The following is an 18,890-nucleotide window of genomic DNA, read 5'->3' as shown; positions in this document are numbered from 1 at the left end:
GTGGAGGGAGCTGAAACTTCGAGTTGCCAAACGACAGCCAAGAAACCTTAAGGATTTAAGGATTAGAGGATTTAGAGAGAATCTGTAAAGAGGAGTGGATCAAAATCTCTGTGCTTGCCAACAAGAGTTTCTGCACCAAGTCATGTTTTGCTTAAGGGAACAAATACTTTTCACTCACTGAAATGCAAATCAATTTCTAACCTTTATATAATGTGTTTTTTCTGGATTTTTGGGTTGGTATTCTTTCTCTATACGATAAAATAAACCTACCATAAAAATTACAGACCCTTCATTTCTTTGTAAGTGGGCAAACGTACAAAATCAGCAGGGGATCAAATAAATATTTTCCCCACTTACTTAAAATAATTTTTTTTAATATGTTTATTTCCATTTAATAATTTTAGTACTTACAACGTATTTCATTTAGCTTCCAAGGCAACATTTCTTATTTAATGAGGCAGCTTCAGGTTTAAGGTTTTCATATAATATTTATATTTGATCTAATATTTATATTTCAACTCCTGAAAATGATTTTTAAAAGATTTAAAAGATTAATCTAAACCAATTTCCAAGCAGGTTCATATTCAATATCTAGTTTCGCTAAAAAATAAGTCATAATATACGAGTAGATTAATATAAAACACTGTTTCGCATCGACTTCCAGTAAAAATACATAAAAAAATGAAAGTATAATGTACCTTCTCCACGTGCTGGCCGAAGGTGACACACTTTCCGACACATGGACATAAAGCATTTGAAGTAACGCGTCAAGCTCTCGTCGGATTTCTTATCAAGGCGAGCAAAAGAACGGAAGCGATTCCAGTCCATATGATGCTCATCCCCTTCTGGAGCATCAGCTTCTTTCTTTATCCTTTCGACCCCAAAGGTTGATACCACCCTGTAAAAATCACACTCCTCCCTACGAGTCCACCTGAAACAGAGAAGCTTATGAGAACACTGGACATTGAGACTGAAGAGGAAGCTTTTGTAATGGTTTACTTAAGGAACATACCTTTGTTGTCGTTCTTGTCGAGCTATCTCTTTGAGCTTTGTGGCTTGCTCACAGCGTCTACGTTTACGGTCGCCCTTCTCTGCTGCCTCCATCTTAAGCTGCTCTCGTCTGTAACTGCGTTGGTAGGCTGTGATAAGACGGCGTAGTCTGGCTGTGAGCGACGAGCTTGTTGGCCAGTAACACAAATCTGACGATCCCGAAGATGGCCCCTCAACCTGCACAGGGGCAGAGCGATCCTCCACACAAATCTCACCATCTGTATTCACTGAATCAGCCTGGGGAGCACATTATCCATATTTTTTTTTTCTTTAATTTAAACTCTTAATAACTCCACAAGATAAATGTGCCCGAATTACACTTTAAAGGTTACAGGGGGAAAAAACCTGTGATTCAAAACACGTTTACCTCTTCATATACCTCCTTGGTGTGTCTTGCTGCAGGTTTGAATTCTGGATCTTCTGAGTACTTGTCATAGTCCCCTCTAAAACACAATAAGAACATGTAAGTTTACAAGAAAAACCATATAAGCTAGAAGATTATAATGCAGGTGTTAGAGATCAGGGTTGCGGTTCCCAAAAAGCATTGTAAGCCCAAGTACATCGTAGAAACCATTATCACCAATGATCTGTCATCAATTTAGCTAACAATGCTTTTGAGAAACAAAGCCTAGGTCTGTTTGAAACTGACCCCTCCCCAAGCTCTGGGTCTGCTGCTTGCTGCTCCGCATTAATGTCCTGCTCATTTGGACGGCCACATTGCTCAACAAAACACAAGCAGGGGTCAGCACGCATAGTGGTGTACATCTCATATCCTGAAATAAGATACAGATACAGAGATACAAGATCAATGAAAACATCAATAATCTGTAAAACTTGAATCTAGCTAAAAGACCTAACGATTTAAGGAAGCTCTTCTTATATAATGGGACACCCTTGAAGATGACATGACCTTAAAGCCTCCACATACCATGCTTATAGACGCCGATAAGCAAGCATCGGTCAGCTTCTGCATCCCACCAGCCAGACGGAACATCCTGCTGCTCCATTTCAGGCAACCAGATATCAATATCCCTGCAAATGAAATGCACTAGCACCAGTGAAGGAATTTAAAAGAGTTTCGCAAATTGTAAAACCTGATCAATTCAAAGAAACCAAGGCATAAAAACATTAAATAATGCAAGATTTAATGACAACTTATGATACTGGTTATTTACATTTCTTTAGCAGATGCTTTAAACCACAGATTTAGATGCAAAAACGTGATGATAATTTTGTCTAAAGCAATGAAATTAGATGATGGCTATACCTTGCATCAGCTCCTCTCAATACAGAATCAGCATGTTCTCCAATGACCTCCTGTTTCAGGTAATACAGCATACGTACTCTCAGCAACACTCTGAAAAAAAAAAGACAGTGAATTGAAGACACTCAAGCTAATATTTTACAGAGTATAATTAAATAGTATAATAGTGTCCCTGATATGTTTAACATACTTGTTGCACTGGTGTTTGAGGTGTTTTCGGTAACTGTCATCAAGCAAAAGACTGTCAGGATTATACTTTCGGATCCACTCAACTTTCTGCACATCAAAAGAGCTCTGAGCCTTGACTCGTTTCCCCTTTCTGCCACGAGGGACAGGGATGGACAGACCTAAAGGAAAGGAGAGCCCCATTATGAGCACTTATTAAACCTTTAAGCTTGTTTAGCTAATGCTCCATTTCACAACCTACATTAGGGGTGTGCGATATATATAGTCAGCGATAATATCGTAATTGTTGTTTTAACGATGTGCGATTTGACATTATCGAGTATTTTGCAGAAACCATTCAAAACACACCTACAGAGTGCACGCATTCATTACGTGAAGTCTAGACTAGTGCGCGTGCGTAGTGTGTGTTCTTTCACTGCACTTTCACTACATTTAGAATGATCACAAAATTAAAGACACGGGGGAAAATTAAAGAAAATGTATACAGGCTATTTATACCACTTCATATAGCCTAGTTAATCAATTTTACACAGAGTAACGAAAAATAACGCTCCAAGAATTACCATGATTACAAATTGTGTGTGTGAGAGAGTGAGTGAGCATGTCTTTTATACATTGCATTTGTGCTCTAGTACCAGGCCTTCATATCTGTGTGGAAACTTTCAGATTTATGCCGGATTTATTTTTTTTGACAAATGAAAAAAATAATATATACATTTTTTCCCATTTCCCATTCATTTCAATGTGGGGTCATATTGACCCCAAGGGACAGATTTGTAAAACATTTTTTTACATACCTTCAGAACAACCGAATCAAGCCCAGTTTTTTTTATGTGAATATAGATATAAAATGTTGAAAAGTCACAAAATCTTATTCCACTGAGATGAAGGGAACCATTTTTTTAAACTAAGTAAAAGATGATTGGGGTCATATTGACCCCAGGGGCCGATTGAGGGTTAAATCATTTAAAACATCGGTATTTAACGTTTTAATGTTTAATATATGATTTATGCATTTGTAATTGCAGGTTAAATGCATTCATGTCTTGCATTAAACAGTGTGTATATGCATCTAAATGTCATTTCAGATGCAGCTTCTGTGTTTCCTCTGCATTGCAAAGTTGAATTTTGTTGATTAAATGTAAGAATTTGACTCAAAAGATAATGAACACTTTTAGAAAAAATGGCTTTTTAAAGGTAAAAATGTCCATAAAATGTAAAAATCAGTTTAAACTTATTGGAAAAGATTCATTTCTATCAGTGTGAACTGACCACCATACAGAATATGAAGAATATCAAAAACTTTAGGAGTCAGCTGTCCACAACAGTCCTTAAGGTACCAGCACAACAGCAAAATATTGTCTAATTATCGTTATCGATAAAATCCCAGAAAATATTGATATATTATTTTTTGTCAACATCGCACACCCTTAACCTACATAGGATGTAGCTTTATAAAGCCATCCCAATAAAGAGTCTAGATCAGTCTTTTCTTAAATTAGTCTTTACTTTCAGTCATACTGGGGGGCATCTGTTCTGTGTGGATATATTCATACATTGTTTACTCTCAATTTTTCCATGATGAATAAGCAGAAAGTAATGTCTGCTTCACAACCAATGTGAAAGTTAGAAATGCAACAATCATACAGGAATGTCAGAGATAGTTGAAAGGTGGCTGGATAATATTGACCATGAAAAACTAAAGACCTGATGGAACACCACCTGAGGGTCCTTGCTGGAAGAATCAAGGTGTATTAATAAAAGAAATACTATAATGAGAGAGAATCATACCAGAGTGATTAAGCAGAGCCTGTGGCTCTCGTCCATTCTCTGGAGGGGTGATTAGCTCCCAGATGAAGCTCTTGATGTTCTCATCTCCACGGTAATGTATCAGACAGAAAACCAGGATGACACGGCAGATGGTTTCCACGTCACGTTCACTGAGACGCCGCTTACAGCGAGCATGAGACAGGATATCCCGCCAACGGCCCCACCTGTATAGACAAAGTCATGTTGAAATTTAAAAAGTATGAAATCATAATTCCACAGAAAGTTTCACACACTCATGAGATGAAGAAACAAATTAAAACCAGCACAACTAAAACACGATCAGGAAGAAACAAGGCCACAAACCCATAAACAAGTAGGTGTTTTTCCACTCTAAAGCAGTCTGTGCGCCCATAACCACCACCAGAATGCCGGTCTGAGCGTCGAGAGGCCCGAGATGGTCGGGAATTATGGGGCGGGTAGTCATCATCACTGTCCAAGTCAGACAGATCCCCACCCTCTCCACGCAGGCTGGAATACTGACGCGTTTGCTTTCTTACTCTCGGTGTGTCAATCACAAGAGTATTCTGCAAAGAGTTTGCATGAAAGAAAACAAGAGATTCATGAATAAAAGGATAGACTTGCAGAAAATAAAGAATACAGTAACCATTTACCAAATGTTACACAGTACCTTCCTGTTGAGAGAGTCCATGTCTATGTCAGCTTTCTTGGCCCACTTTTGCCAGAACTCGGGATCATCCAGAGCAATATCTGTGCGGTTCTCAGACGCCACAAAGCTGGCCTTGGAAAAGGTGGATCCTTTGCCTTCACTCTCTATAGTGATGGTAGTTGCTCTTCTCTGAAGTATCTGATCGATGTCCTCCTCACAGAAACGGCTGCCCTCATCATTCTCATCCATAATGGCTGCATAAGCACCTTTACGAAGCAAATCCTCTATTTCCTTCTTTGAGAATTGCTGGATCTGAGGAAAGTTAATAGCATACCAGTGAGTGATGATCTATCACAAAGTGACTTGTGTGTTGAACTTAAATTTAAAGTAATAATTCAACAAAACATACAGGTTTCATTTTGGGTAAACTATCACTTTAACAAAGCAATACGATTTCTTTCATTCTTACCCCGTTAACACTGCTGTCCTTATTTCCACTCATGCTTTGCAGAACAGCTCGATCAAGTCCCAGTTTAAGACTCGCTTTGTCCAACATCTCCCTCTCATAGGAGTTTCTGGTAATGAGACGATAAACCTTCACCGCTTTAGATTGACCAATACGATGACAACGTGCCTGAGCCTGCGTGGAAGAGAAGACAAACGATAAAACTGAACACCTGTATCACCTCTAATGCATTGAAATCACTATGAAAAAAAAACACAGTTTGAGATCCTCACTTGAAGATCATTCTGTGGGTTCCAGTCAGAGTCGAAAATGACACAGGTGTCAGCAGCAGTCAGATTAATGCCCAAACCTCCAGCCCGGGTACAAAGCAGGAAGACAAACCGGTCTGAATCGGGTTTACTAAAGCGATCAATGGCCGCTTGTCGCAGGTTTCCTCTGACCCGCCCGTCAATGCGCTCATACAGGTATCTAATCAGAGAGAACACATCTAATTTTAGATCCATCTAACAAACCAGATGGCAGAATTAAAATTCTTTGGCTGCAGTTGCCTTATAAATCACACATTTCCATTTCACAGTTTACACTTCTAAAGCTATACCTCTTGTGTATGAGGTAGTCCTCAAGGATGTCAAGGCATCGCACCATCTGTGAGAAGATGAGCACCTTGTGCCCGCCAGCCTTAAGGCGAGGAAGCAGCTTATCCAGCAAGACCAGTTTCCCTGCAGAGCGCACCAGAGCCTGGAGATGAAAGTCTGGAGCCAGAGGATCATACACCTCTCTCAGCTCGGCCACTATCTTCTCCTCAGCCCCTGCACAGAGAGATAAAAAAAAAAAGTGGATAACAAAGATGAGCAATAAAAACTAAAAACTAGGATTGGAAACCAGCAAGCAAACATTTTTGTGTGTGTGCGCTAAAGGACCAAAGTGTTCCTGGTTTGAAGTAAAACCTGTTATGCTCAGCTACAAACAAAGATTGCAAGGCTAAAATTACAAACAAGAGACACTACCAGGGAGCATCCATAAATTCATTACCTGTAATGAGGTATGGGTGGTTGCAGCACTTTCGAAGTTCCATCATTGTGTTGAGGAGATTGGGTACATTGCTGTTTTGTGTGGCTCCCATGCTAAGGAAGCTGAAGTTACGTTCTAGAATAGCACGGTAATACTTCTTCTGTACATCAGTCAACTCCACCTGGGGACCACAGAAAATGATGCACTCAGAACTTACAAAAGCAAAGAGAATTAATCATCAAGAAACAGTCCTGATGCTAGAAACAGTTCATACCTCAATAATGGTCTCTTGTTTTGGGGCGAGGTTCTTTTCTACATCTTCTTTCAGTCTACGCAGCATCATGGGCTTTAGAATTGACTGCAGTTTCTGGACCTGATAATCAAAGACAGTGAATGTGTTGGAAACTGCTGATGCTCTTAAGAGAGATTGTGTTATATGCCAAAATGTTCCCACATTTTTCCTACCTGCTCCTCTGTTTTAAGATCTCCAAACTCGCGCAAAAACTCTATCTCCGAGGGGAACTGGGCCGGCTCCAGAAAGTGCAGCAAACTGAAGAGCTCCTCTACTGTGTTTTGAAGTGGAGTGCCTGTTAACAACACTTTATGTTCCTGAAAACAGAAAAAAAGAACATGGAAACATGGATTTTTGAATCGTGAATCGCTGATTTTGGATAGTAATCGATTTAAAACGCTAAGAATCGAATGAATCGTGATTTCTACAATGTTGTTGAACCGAATGTACGAAGGAAACCGTTAAAATAACCACAGCTTTAACAACAACCTTGAAATAAGAGCGCAAGGTTTTTCTGATAATCAGATGCATGAAAGTAGCATTCGCTGCTATAGCAAACAGACTTCGGGCATGTTTTCTTTCAGAATCATCATTCGCCGATGGAGAGGAAAAGTTAAACACAACAGCATTTTATTTTATGACATTGAGATAAAGAAGTTTTCGCACTGAAAGAGAAGTGATCTCACGCTCATAGAACTTAAGACGTGCCAGGCTATATCTGCAGCTAAGCTGAATAAAAAACAGAATGAACTGAAACGTTAAGACAATAAACACAATAAATAAATAAAATTTATGAATGATGCAGTGCTAACTGACATATAATTTATTACAGTACAGAAATTATAAAGTATATTTTCTACCTTATTCTGTGCAGAAAATTGAAATAATTGTTTGTAGTATATTAAAAAAATCATAAAATTGCCATTAGGAAAAAAATATAGATTACAAATGATTGATTATTGTCCAGAAGTGTATTTGATTTCTTATAGCAAATTCAAAGTAAGAGAAGAAAAGAATTCCTTGAAAAAATAAAATAAAAAAAATACATAAAATTATTGTATTTGACACTTCTGAAATGATGGCTATGCCCCTGGTGTGACAAAATGTTAAGCCTATACATAATACTTTTAAAGCTCTTTTTTAAAATCTTGGCTTACATAAATTTCTACATATGCCATGTCATGCCATAGCATCAATAAACTAGCATCTAACAATAGGGATGCACCGAAATGAAAATTCTTGGCCGAAGCCGAAACTGAACAAAATGAAACACTGGGCCGAAGGCCGAATACCGAACATGGTTTTTCGAGTTTTTTTCCCCCCCATGTATTTTGCTAATTTTTTTCACCATTGCACAAATTAAATAGCCAAAATGTGCCTTTTACTGTTTTGTCTTGCTTTTCAAAGAACAAATCAATTACAAAACAACAGTTTAAAGATATTTAACACTGAACATTTTTTTACATTCTAGCAGACATTATACCAACAAAGCACAATTTAACTTAAAATTAATAAGTTAGTAAAATAATATTTTTGTGGAGATCAGACCCCCTTCTTGAATCAGGTATGTATTTTTTACTATACAATTAAAAGCAGCCTTCCTGAGCAGAAGAGCCTTCTTTTAAAACATTAGAAAATATTACAGATCCCTATTTGAACACTACAGTATGTGTGAATGTTTAACAGAGCTGTTGAAATTATTATCAATCATAAAAATGTGACTGAGCAACTGAAGAGTAACACTGTTTCAGCGCAGATTTTCCTCGCGCTTTGGACTTTGAACCCTGGTTAACAAGCAGATAGCACCGCGAGCTCTTGCAGCGCTGTCAGAATACATGCAATTTGTGCGTGTATTAGAAAACATAACGTTCTGCAGTTTATTTGCTAATTGCTTAAGGCCATTTCGCGATTTCAATCATCATACAGTAACCAGCAACAATCACCCCATCCTCTTCTCATCGAAGACATGTGATGCAGTACTAAACAGTCTCTCGCTGTCGGTGCTTGAAATAATTTTTGCGTCTTTCTCGGACAGTTTTAAACGCTTCCACACTGCTGACATGTTTGTTGCATTGCGCCTCTCACTCTACTCTTGTTGCTATTTGTTCGCGTCACGTCATTGTTCGGTACAGTTTATTCTGTCTTTTCACTTATTCGGCCAAACACCGAAAGAGCTTTTTTTGCTATTTTCAGCCGAATAATTTCGGTTACCGAACATTCGGTGCATCCCTATCTAACAATGGACAAAAGTGTTTTTTTTCTCTAACCTATGGTTCTGTAACCATAAAGGCTGCTGTGTAATTTGCCCCCTGACTAAGCATTTAAAGAATTTAGGGGAAGCATTTAAATAATCCTGTGAATGCACTTAAAAAATGCAGAATCAAATCATTAATCGAATCGAATCCTTTTGAATTTGCAAAAATCGTTCTTGAATCGAATCGAAAACCTATGAATCGTGAATCGAATCGATTTGCTGTCTACCCAAAGATTCACAGCCCTATAATTAACACATTAATACATTCAGTTTCTCTTAAGGAAAGCAAAAAATAGAAATATGAATCACTTACAGGGTCAAGCATCTTGAGGCTGTCAAGTAGTTTGCAGTTTCTGTTCTGCAAACGGTGAGCTTCATCAATAACTACACAGCGCCAAGAAATCTCCCTCAGCTCTGGGCAATCTGATAGAATCATCTCAAAGGTTGTGATCAGAGCATCAAATTTATAGGCCCCTGGTATTAAGTGTCCCTAGAGAAGACAAAAACGAGGGCAAGGGAGAGAGGAATTCAGAACGGGGCTATCAAAATATACTACTAGAATAAACAACTTTCTACTTTTTTTTACTACTCTAGTATTTATTAATGTTTAAAATGAGCTTTTATTAGCAGCTTTTATTTTTTCATATAGTGAGTTTTAATTTTATATTTTAAGTTTTGTAATTGTATTGGTTTTTTTATATTTCCATTTAGCTTTTTTATTTCAGTTTTAGTCATTTTAGTATTTTAGCTTAAATGAAAGTTAGGAATTCTGCCTTGGCAACTAATTGAAATAACTATGGTTCTAATATTTATATACTCTTTAATTTCAGATTTAGTTAAATTACAGTTTTAGTTAAAAATAACAGCACTGCTGTTTAGTAGCAATCAAACTGATGTGACAGAAACACAATGCACACATCTATACCAACCTTGTCATCTTTACAGTACATTTCATACTGCTGGATCATCTGTCTACTGGCCAGACTGCCGTGGTAAACAATAGCATTCATATCTGTCCAGGTGGAAAACTCTCTCTCCCAGTTTGTGATGGTGGATAGAGGGGCAATGATGAGGAACGGTCCCTGGACCCCTGCAGCAAACACCTCTGACAGCAGGGCTAAGGACTGAATGGTCTTCCCCAGACCCATTTCATCTGCCAGGATGCAGTTTTGCCTGTGTGGGAAGTCATGAATACAGAAGAGGGGGTGTAAGAAATGGACAAAGAAGAACAACAATTCTCTTCAGGAAAAAGAAAATACATAATATAAACAATAAACAAAACATACAAACTTGTAGCCTACTGTTTTGTCAATCCATTTAATCTCATTACTGAAATAACTATTATTGAGCCCGTGAAATTGTTTGAACGCAATTTGTGACAACCCTAGAGCAGGGGTTTTCAACCTTTTAGGACATGTGCCCCCCCAAGGGGGCTAAGGTGACAGATGGGGGGCTGAAACCCACCTAAAAAGGGTCTAGAACCGCCCCTGGTATAGCATGCGTAATCATACTGAAACATAAATATATAACCAGTTTACCTGATTCAATGTGATGGCTGAGCCTGTTTCTGAGATAACATGCCAATCAGTGGTTGGATTTCCGACACGGCTAACCGTAAACTGATAACCGTGACTGATACTCGAGCCAACTCTGCTCTAACTGTCGACTAGCAGTGGGAGTCAGATTGCCCCCTAGTGGATGGCTAAATATTTGCTAACTCATATTCCTAAATTCTCAAGGGAATGTCTCTGAATTAACTGGGGGCTCGCCACACAGGTTGAAAACCCCTGCCCTAGAGTGTACCATGGACAAAATCAATTAATAGACCATCTCGGCACCATTTTCACCTACGCCTGCAGCCCTGCCAGAATCAGACAGTAATAAAGAAGAAATGAGCCTGCATTTGTTATTTGAGTAAGGCCATAATTCAAACAAAGATCCCACGGTGACTGTTCTGATAAGGACGCCCACGATCATCATCATGAGGCTGCTGATGTGTCCAAATAGTAGGCTATCAAATTATTTACTTATGGTTTTGAATCACCGAGCTACTGTCTGTTCACTGCTGTAGCATTGGATCAGTGGCAGGTGGTATTTATAATTGAGGGGGAGGGAACAATCTGATTCTAGAGCACATTTTTATGCACCCCTAAGCAGGGAATGAATCATTAATATTCTTGGTTCATTCAAAAAAAAAAAAAAAAAAAAAAAAAAAAAAAAAAAAAAGCACATCTGTTTATTTTGTCGAGAATAAGAGTACACAAGCCTAAAGATGCCTCAAACCTAAAGCACATGGACTAAAATGCACAAAAATAAAAATTCAAGCGGTCTTTTACCATTCGCCAATGTGGAAATGTCTTTAAAATGTGTAGAAAAAATTACAACTTTCTTTGAAAGTTGTGGATGTCTATAAAACTCCTTTTATATTCAGCTTCAAATTTAATCACATCTTAGTATATTAGCAGGGTATTTACCTGTTGTACCAGTTGAAGAGCAGCCAGTTGACTCCTTCCAGCTGGTACTCTCGGAGCTGGTTCCCATTCTTATACTCTCTGGACTCATCAAGCTTCTTCCAGGCACTTGCAGCAGGTCGAGGCTGATGGAAGAGCAAGTCTTGTTAATAATTAACCACTGTCTCGCCTGTTTCTTAATGAAAACTAAAGAATACAGACAGGGTAAAAATGCTCTGGTGACTAGGCATTGAAAGGAGAGAGGAAGAGGCAGATAAAACAGTATGCAGTGGATGAGCGTGCCAGTATCTCACAGTTCTATTGAGTCGGGCCGGGCGGCTTTCAATCTTCCTGAATTCTTCCACTTTTGCTTCATCAACATCCTCCTTCAGCTCCCAAGTAGCATCTTCATAGGGCAGAGAGCACCACTTCACTAGGTAGTACACTACTGGCTGTAAGAGGAAAGACAACACTCAGAACCAGTGTTTTGGCAGGGTGCAGTTTGAATTAAATGAGATTAAATAAAACTTGGTACCAAGAAATACTACAACAAACAAACAAACCAAACATCTTTCTAAAATCACTTTGTCTATGCTGGCTATGCACAGTAGACCAGTGCAGTCTGATACAAGAACAAATGACTCTATTTAACAAATCAGTCAAATAGACTCACAAACACATGTAATATCAGTTTGAATACACACTCTTATTTGAAAATTTTGTCTGTGGTCGATGAATTCTTACCTCCCCATTGTCTTTATCGACACTATGTGACTCGTCCAAAATACGGTCAACCTCCACATAGTCTGGATTGAAAGGTTCCTCATCCTAAAGCACAGGGAAGCATTCTAGATATGCTTACAAATCCTCAAGAACAAAATTTGTCTGCTAAAGCCATATGACTTACACTACCAAACAAAACATGGCATGTTTGCCTAATTTCAAATTTATAGGGTCTTACCTCCTGGAATATGTTCCTCATCTGTGCCTGTTTTGTCTTGAATCTCTTCAGCTTCTGATGGATTCTCTTGTCTCTTTCCAGCTGCTCAAGACTGGCCCATTCACAGTGCATGTACGAGCTAGAAACATCATAAATAAACATTCTCAAGAAATAAAAATTATACAAAAAACAAATTACTGATTGATCAAATGTTTATAATTTAGCACCACGCCAAGTGAAAAACAGAAAATGTAAATAAATAATATTAAAAATAGAAAAAAACTTTTATAAAGTCTTTTTAATTAAAGATTGTCTGATTAAAAAAAAAGGCCTGAGAAAACGAGTGATGGCTTACTAGTTTTTATATTTGACAAAAAATTCCTCCACATTAGTATACTGCCCTGGAGATACCTGCATCAGAACAAGAAAATGCCATGAAGGTTTAGTCAGAACAGACTAGTGCAAGATTTCACAAGTTAATGATAGTAATTAGTATGAACAGATACTTGCCTCCTTTTTGGTCACCCGCATAGACAATATTTTATCCACAATAGCAGCGTCCTCCTCACTTGGGTTCTCCTGAAACAAATCAGAAACATGTCCACACATATCAACATTACTTTATTACTGGTGGCATTGTGTCAACTGTAAACAGCTAAAAACGTCTGACAAAACCAGTAATGAAAAGGGAAAAAAAAAAATGGCAGGAAGCACCACAAACGTCCAACCTGCTATGACTAGAATGCTGACGTACCACAAAAAACTGCATGCTGGGAAGACCATCCCCATCCAGTTCCTGATGGAGTTCTGCTCCCATAGACTGCAGATGCCCTGCACTAGACACAGGAGTTGTGGTTACGTCAACATCCGCATCCATTTCATCTTCGTCATCAGTGATTTTAATGTCCAAATCCTCTGTGTACTTCTTCCGCTTCACCTGACGGTTAGAACGTCGCTTCTGTTGGGAGAACAGGATCACAGTAGAGTCAATGAATCAGGTTTATGGCATTGTTCTGATTATCTATATTCAAAATTGTGTCACATAATGCAGCTCTAATGCCTGCCAACATGTACAGCACTTCAATGGATGCCATTGTAACTGAGTAACTGATTTTAGATCAGGAACAAGTAAATGCGTAAGCACGTAATACCTGTGACATTTCCTCCTCCAGTGTGCGGGGTGAAACAGGTGGGCTTAGATCTATATCTGAATGGTCAGAGGATGGATTTCTTTTTCTTTTCTTACCACCCACTGGAGTGATGGTGCTACAGAGAGGGAATATAGTGTGAGAACAAAAACAGGCAGAGGCAAATACATAAATGAGTCAAACTCATCCAAAGAGGATAAGAAATCATAACTTACTTGAGCTTAGTCTTGGATTTACTTTTACTGCCAGAAACCACTCCTGGAGTCTTCGCCTTGGATTTCTTGTCTCCTCCCACCACCACTTTCCCTCCGCACGCACTTGGGCTTTTCTTCTTGCTCCCTCCACTACCACTACCTCCACCTCCTCCTTTCTTTTTGGCTCCTCCAGCTCCTGTGGCACCTTCTAGGTCTGCAGAGGTCTGTCCGGCAGGCAGTTCATCCTGGTTGAGCACACGGGGGATGTTCCTTTCACCCCTGGCTTTGGCCCGTGCGATGGCCTCAGCAACAATGCGATTTGCTTTCTCCTGTTTGCACAGGATCTCCACTCTTCGAACGGGCTCCTGGACCCTTGCCAAACGCACACCGGAAGATGAGACTGTAGTGGTGGTGCAGGACGCAGAGCCGGCAGCCGAGGTACTGATAACTTTAACCACAGAAACGGCCCCACCAGCACTGGAAGCAGTGCTTGACTGCAGAAAAAGTGACAGTTTATTTTGAGAACTGTACTTTGTCACCATGTAAATACAATGTTTGGGAACAGAGAATCAGTTCTTTTGGAAAATTGGAACCAAAATAACATTTGGTTGACTCTAATTAGTTACATAAAGCTTACAACTAACTGTGTCACTTAAACCAGTCTAGTTACTGGGTGGTTGTTCAAATGGCAAAGCGTTTAAATGTAGTTGTTACAAATGTAATGCAATTTCAATATACATTTTTGTTTTAGTATTTTTCAAAGATCTTAATTTACACAATTAAGGAAAGTTATTTGATTAAAATGATGCAGCAGAAATGTAATTAAATAACTGGCCGTTTAAGTCTGTGTAAATGTACCTTTAACAACAATTGTTTAAATTTAGTTATTCGAATTTTCTCATAATTTGGCAATGAAATGCACTTTCTTTTACCAAACATTTTGTCCTTTTAGGTATTAAAAGAACCATTCATGGACCCATTTAGAAATCAGAGTCATCATAAGGAATTAAACCAGACAAATTGTATTAAAAAGAGTATACATATTATACAACATCTTTAAATAACTTTAAAACAATACTTGATATTCTTCAGATTCTAAGTGGTACAGAAATAATAGAATGCAATGTGTTACTTTATGGCTCAGCATACACCAATGAACATCACAGAGCCTTAAAACAGATGTACGGATTGTCCTACGTGTGGCTGCAGCAGTAGTTTAAGAGGCACTGCTAGTCTTTGTCCTCCTTGGCCTTGAGAAATCTGCACCACCTGAGGGCTGCCACCAGCATTAGCTGCCCCAGAAACCAACTGAAACTGTTGCACACAGAGAAAAAGCTTCCCGTCACCACCAAGTTACAAGAAAAAGAATATCTTCCAACACACACACACGACCTGTCCTTTCACTCACCTTGGCTCCCTGTTGGTTGGGCTGCTGTTGAACTTGCAGCTGAATGGTGAGCACTTTCGGCTGTGCACCCGTTTGACCCGCCTTGGCTTGGGCGAGAGCTGTCAGCTGGCCTCCCTGCAGGACCAACTTCCCTGGCAGAGAGCCCAACACCAGCCTGTGCTGCTGGCCCTGCTGACCCGCCCCTGCAATTCCCCCTACTGTCACTGTCCCAGCCTGGGCCGCTCCACCTTGCGAGGGCTGCTGTAGCACCAGAGTGATCCTCTTTGCTTCCCCCTGAATAGAGATCAAAGGGCTATTAAGATTATAACAGCAAAAATAATTACAAATTGGTAAAAACAACGTAAAGACAAGTGATATTTCAGTATCACTGATATAAGTTTTTATTAATATTTTGAATGTTTTCATATTTATATTTAGTTTTTATTTTAACTGTAGTTATAGTTTTAGTAATTTTGTTGTGTGCTCATCATTTTTAGTCTTTAAGTCCATATAATTGTTATTAATTAAGTATTAATTATTTTAGAACTTCAGAAATGCTGCCTAGGAAACTAGCTGAAATATGTTTACATAAAATGTATAATACTTACATATTCATATAATAATTTATACAAAGGATAATTATATAATTTTTATAATAGATTTTTATTTATTTAAATAAAATATTTTATTCAGGTTAACGGTTATTTTATTTCAAGCAATCAAACTGTTGTTTTCTGGGGTTTTTGGTAATTAACCATAATAAAACTTGCAGAGACTGACCTGCTGTGACACTGCTGAAAGTGTGACACCTTGAGGTCGGATGGCCGCTGCTGTCGTTCCAGGGGATGTAGTAGCCGGCACTTGGTCCTGTGTTTGTAATGCCACCTGTGTCTGAGGCTGCACCTGGACCTGTGACGGTGACTGCAGCTGGACTGGCTGCGTCTGAACCTGCGATTGAGTCTGAGGCACCGAGGTCAGTAACACCTGCTTCATCGGGCCATTTGGTGTATGAACCAGCCTTTGAACTCCAGTGCCTACTTTGACCTGTCCCTGCCCAGGAGATGTCGCATTTAACACCGTTCCCCCAGAAACAACCGCCATCCCTGGCCTAAGTGGGGTCCCTGTCAGAACTCTAGCGAGGGTGACTTTCCCTGGAGAGCCTGTGGCTCCGGTGACACCCTGTAGCACTTGAGTCTGACCCTGAGGGCCTTTGAGAATTAAAATTTTTGGGGCCGACTGCCCTCCTGCCTGTTGCGTAACAGTGATTTGCTGAGTCTGCAGCTGCTGGGTGGCAACGGACACAGGTACTCCAAGAGGGGAGCTCAGCAGGACCGTTGCCGCACCACTGCTATTACTGGCCACCGAGAGAGAGGGCTGAACGGAAATCGAAGCCGGGGCAACAGAAACCTCATGGGACATCTGGGTGTGCTGCTGTGTTTGAATGGTCTGCAGTGGGACAGAGACAGGAGCAGCGAGGGATGTTGGGATTAGAGCTCGATCTGTGACGACATCACTGAGCACAGGGACACCAGGATCCGGTGTAGGGTCCATAGGTGGGTCCACATGGCCCAGTGCCAACTTCAGCGCCTCCTCGACTGGATCCGAGGAGCCCTGGGAGAATGCATCCTCAGGTAGGGAATCCAAATTGAACAGTGGTGTGTCATCAAAGAGGTCCATAATGGGGTCTGCCATCTTGTCAAAGAGTTTGTTAAAAAAAGAAAAGAATGTGTGACATCCAGTGTCGGTACAAAAACATCCAACAAGTCTGAAGAGATTTTGCAATTATGCTGTTGAAGGAAAAAAAGAGAGAGAGAGAAACTGTAACCATCTTCACCAAGTATTTCTTCCCATACATTAATGAAGTAATAACATTATTAAGGACAGTTACTGGATTTCATTTATGCAGCAATAGTTTATCAAGTAATTGGCCTTGAATAAATTCAAAGGACGTTGTTTACGATAAAAATGTAAATGAAATGTAAAAAAAATAAATATATTATCATACTAAGTACAAGATACACATGCATAAAGTAAATTAAATCATAATTAGATAAATATCTATATGCATCTATATCTCAGTACTGCTATACAATATATATAATAAAATACAAAATTCTACAGGTACCTTCATCAAGTTAAAGATACCCTACATTACTAGTACCAAGTTCACAACTCTCACAGTTAGTATGCAAACTCCAGTGTATTAAAGTATCCCGTTTGACAGGTAAACTTACCTGAAACGAATTATTAGGGAGTGGGGAACAGGAAAAGAGAGAGTCCACCGGTTCACCCTTCTTTACTCTCTCTCTTCCTCCCCTCTATCCTCTCCTACTCTCTGGAGTTACTTTTTGCTTCTCTGGTTGGAGTGAACTCTAAGAGATCCATCAATAAATGTGTGTACTGATGCCCTGGAAAAGACAAGAAAACATTAATTTAATCATTTATAGTATATAGTTGCTGCATCTTACTGAATGGCAGTGCCATCACTTCACATGGCATCATGTCTGACTGACATGCATGTCACTTGGCGAGTATCATAACGTTGTTTTTAAAAGTCAAAGAGCGCAAATTTGTATTACCAGTAATATCATATTCTTTATAGTCCATCGGAAATCATAGAATGTATGTTAAGCTAACCGAAATCAACACTGCCTTCTTTGCATTGCCATCAATGTGGAACAACAGTCCTAAAGCAGACACTCGACAAACCCCATCAATGTTCACAATGGCGATTCCTATTGCTACAAATGCTAAATATGTTCTCGATCGTTTTGTTTTTCTCTGACAGCCGATTTAAGCTGTATCAGTGATCGTCCATCATTCATAATACATCTCACAGTCTCTCGTTCGGACTCTCTTTCAATCTCTCTCATCAACAAACCGGACCAAACCAAAGGCAACGTGCTACAAAAACCATAGCCCGACTACGAACAGACATGGACAAGGCCGCAAAGCTGTTTCGACTTGGCCAGGGCGTATTTTCTACTAAAATATGCCCTAATAACGCTGCCATCCACTGCCCCAACTTTCCCCGCAATAATTTCGGGGTGCTAAATTTACCTTTGCATCGACACACATGGCTTTCTCCGTCTCACAACACTGTACGATTACAGGAAACGGCCAGCGTAGAGCAGGAACTAACTTCTTGCCAGCGCTAGGTCGAACGCGCAGCCCCGATCTCATCTGCTGTCCGCTGATTGGTCCATCCTCAGAGGGGCTGTCAAAAGACAAACCTTCCATTGGTGGAAGAAGTTGTCTATCATTCCGGGTGTGCGGAATTACAGGGCGGGAGACATTAATGGGTATCGGTCGTACGGGTAGTTTGGTTGAGGCTGCACTAAATGCGGCCTACTTGTTATCACCGGGATTCGAAATGCTCGCTTGTTAGCATTTAAACGGAGATGGATTCAGTTCTTTATTTATGACAATTTAAGGGAAAATAAAATATTATAATTTTACGTTTACGAAATCATTTTTCGATAGCTTTACGCAATTTTTGCAAATGTATCCAAATGTCCCAATAAAGCTTGTGATGCTAAATGAAACATTGATGCTCGCATTTTATAGTAGGTCTATAATATATAATTTATTTGTCCTAGATGGATACAAAGGTATTTTTGAATTTAGTTGATAGATTTGTAAGAGAGGTCTATCAATTTTGCTATGTGAAACATATTGCAAATAAAAATATAATTTAAATGCCACCACACAAAACATGTATATGATGTTGAGACACTTTAAATTATATTCACATGATTATTAATTTTTGTTATTAAAACAAAAATGTGCATAATGACATTTTTTTTTTATA

General features: G+C 39.3%; 1 protein-coding gene across 3 annotated transcripts in view; it reads right to left on the bottom strand.

Annotated features, from left to right (window-relative positions):
* LOC107668951 (chromodomain-helicase-DNA-binding protein 8) overlaps positions 1 to 18,233 on the bottom strand; it is a 24,191-nt gene extending 5,958 nt beyond the window's left edge. For 2 of the 3 annotated variants that reach the window (XM_016461017.1, XM_016461019.1), the window contains exons 1-32: positions 18,140 to 18,233; positions 17,314 to 17,487; positions 15,860 to 16,866; positions 15,101 to 15,373; positions 14,890 to 15,006; positions 13,714 to 14,186; positions 13,502 to 13,616; positions 13,105 to 13,308; positions 12,861 to 12,929; positions 12,706 to 12,761; positions 12,372 to 12,489; positions 12,155 to 12,238; positions 11,725 to 11,862; positions 11,435 to 11,556; positions 9,890 to 10,133; positions 9,274 to 9,450; positions 6,880 to 7,023; positions 6,689 to 6,787; positions 6,436 to 6,595; positions 6,002 to 6,212; positions 5,676 to 5,871; positions 5,407 to 5,577; positions 4,959 to 5,249; positions 4,634 to 4,854; positions 4,292 to 4,494; positions 2,505 to 2,661; positions 2,318 to 2,407; positions 1,979 to 2,082; positions 1,700 to 1,823; positions 1,418 to 1,493; positions 1,013 to 1,287; positions 699 to 931 (exon numbers count right to left, since the gene is read on the bottom strand). In XM_016461017.1, coding sequence (XP_016316503.1) covers positions 699 to 931; positions 1,013 to 1,287; positions 1,418 to 1,493; positions 1,700 to 1,823; positions 1,979 to 2,082; positions 2,318 to 2,407; positions 2,505 to 2,661; positions 4,292 to 4,494; positions 4,634 to 4,854; positions 4,959 to 5,249; positions 5,407 to 5,577; positions 5,676 to 5,871; positions 6,002 to 6,212; positions 6,436 to 6,595; positions 6,689 to 6,787; positions 6,880 to 7,023; positions 9,274 to 9,450; positions 9,890 to 10,133; positions 11,435 to 11,556; positions 11,725 to 11,862; positions 12,155 to 12,238; positions 12,372 to 12,489; positions 12,706 to 12,761; positions 12,861 to 12,929; positions 13,105 to 13,308; positions 13,502 to 13,616; positions 13,714 to 14,186; positions 14,890 to 15,006; positions 15,101 to 15,373; positions 15,860 to 16,771 — 5,857 coding nt within the window. In that variant the 5' untranslated portion in view covers positions 16,772 to 16,866; positions 17,314 to 17,487; positions 18,140 to 18,233. The remainder of the gene's footprint in view (positions 1 to 698; positions 932 to 1,012; positions 1,288 to 1,417; positions 1,494 to 1,699; positions 1,824 to 1,978; positions 2,083 to 2,317; positions 2,408 to 2,504; positions 2,662 to 4,291; positions 4,495 to 4,633; positions 4,855 to 4,958; positions 5,250 to 5,406; positions 5,578 to 5,675; positions 5,872 to 6,001; positions 6,213 to 6,435; positions 6,596 to 6,688; positions 6,788 to 6,879; positions 7,024 to 9,273; positions 9,451 to 9,889; positions 10,134 to 11,434; positions 11,557 to 11,724; positions 11,863 to 12,154; positions 12,239 to 12,371; positions 12,490 to 12,705; positions 12,762 to 12,860; positions 12,930 to 13,104; positions 13,309 to 13,501; positions 13,617 to 13,713; positions 14,187 to 14,889; positions 15,007 to 15,100; positions 15,374 to 15,859; positions 16,867 to 17,313; positions 17,488 to 18,139) is intronic. The other variant, XM_016461018.1, reaches the window with a different exon arrangement.
* Between the last annotated feature and the right edge of the window lie 657 nt (positions 18,234 to 18,890).

The sequence above is a fragment of the Sinocyclocheilus anshuiensis genome, unplaced genomic scaffold, assembly GCF_001515605.1.
Source record: "Sinocyclocheilus anshuiensis isolate Anshui unplaced genomic scaffold, SAMN03320099.WGS_v1.1 scaffold4, whole genome shotgun sequence".
NCBI lineage: Eukaryota > Metazoa > Chordata > Actinopteri > Cypriniformes > Cyprinidae > Sinocyclocheilus > Sinocyclocheilus anshuiensis.
Note: the sequence above shows the minus strand (reverse complement) of the source record. Positions and strands in the feature narration are given on the sequence as shown.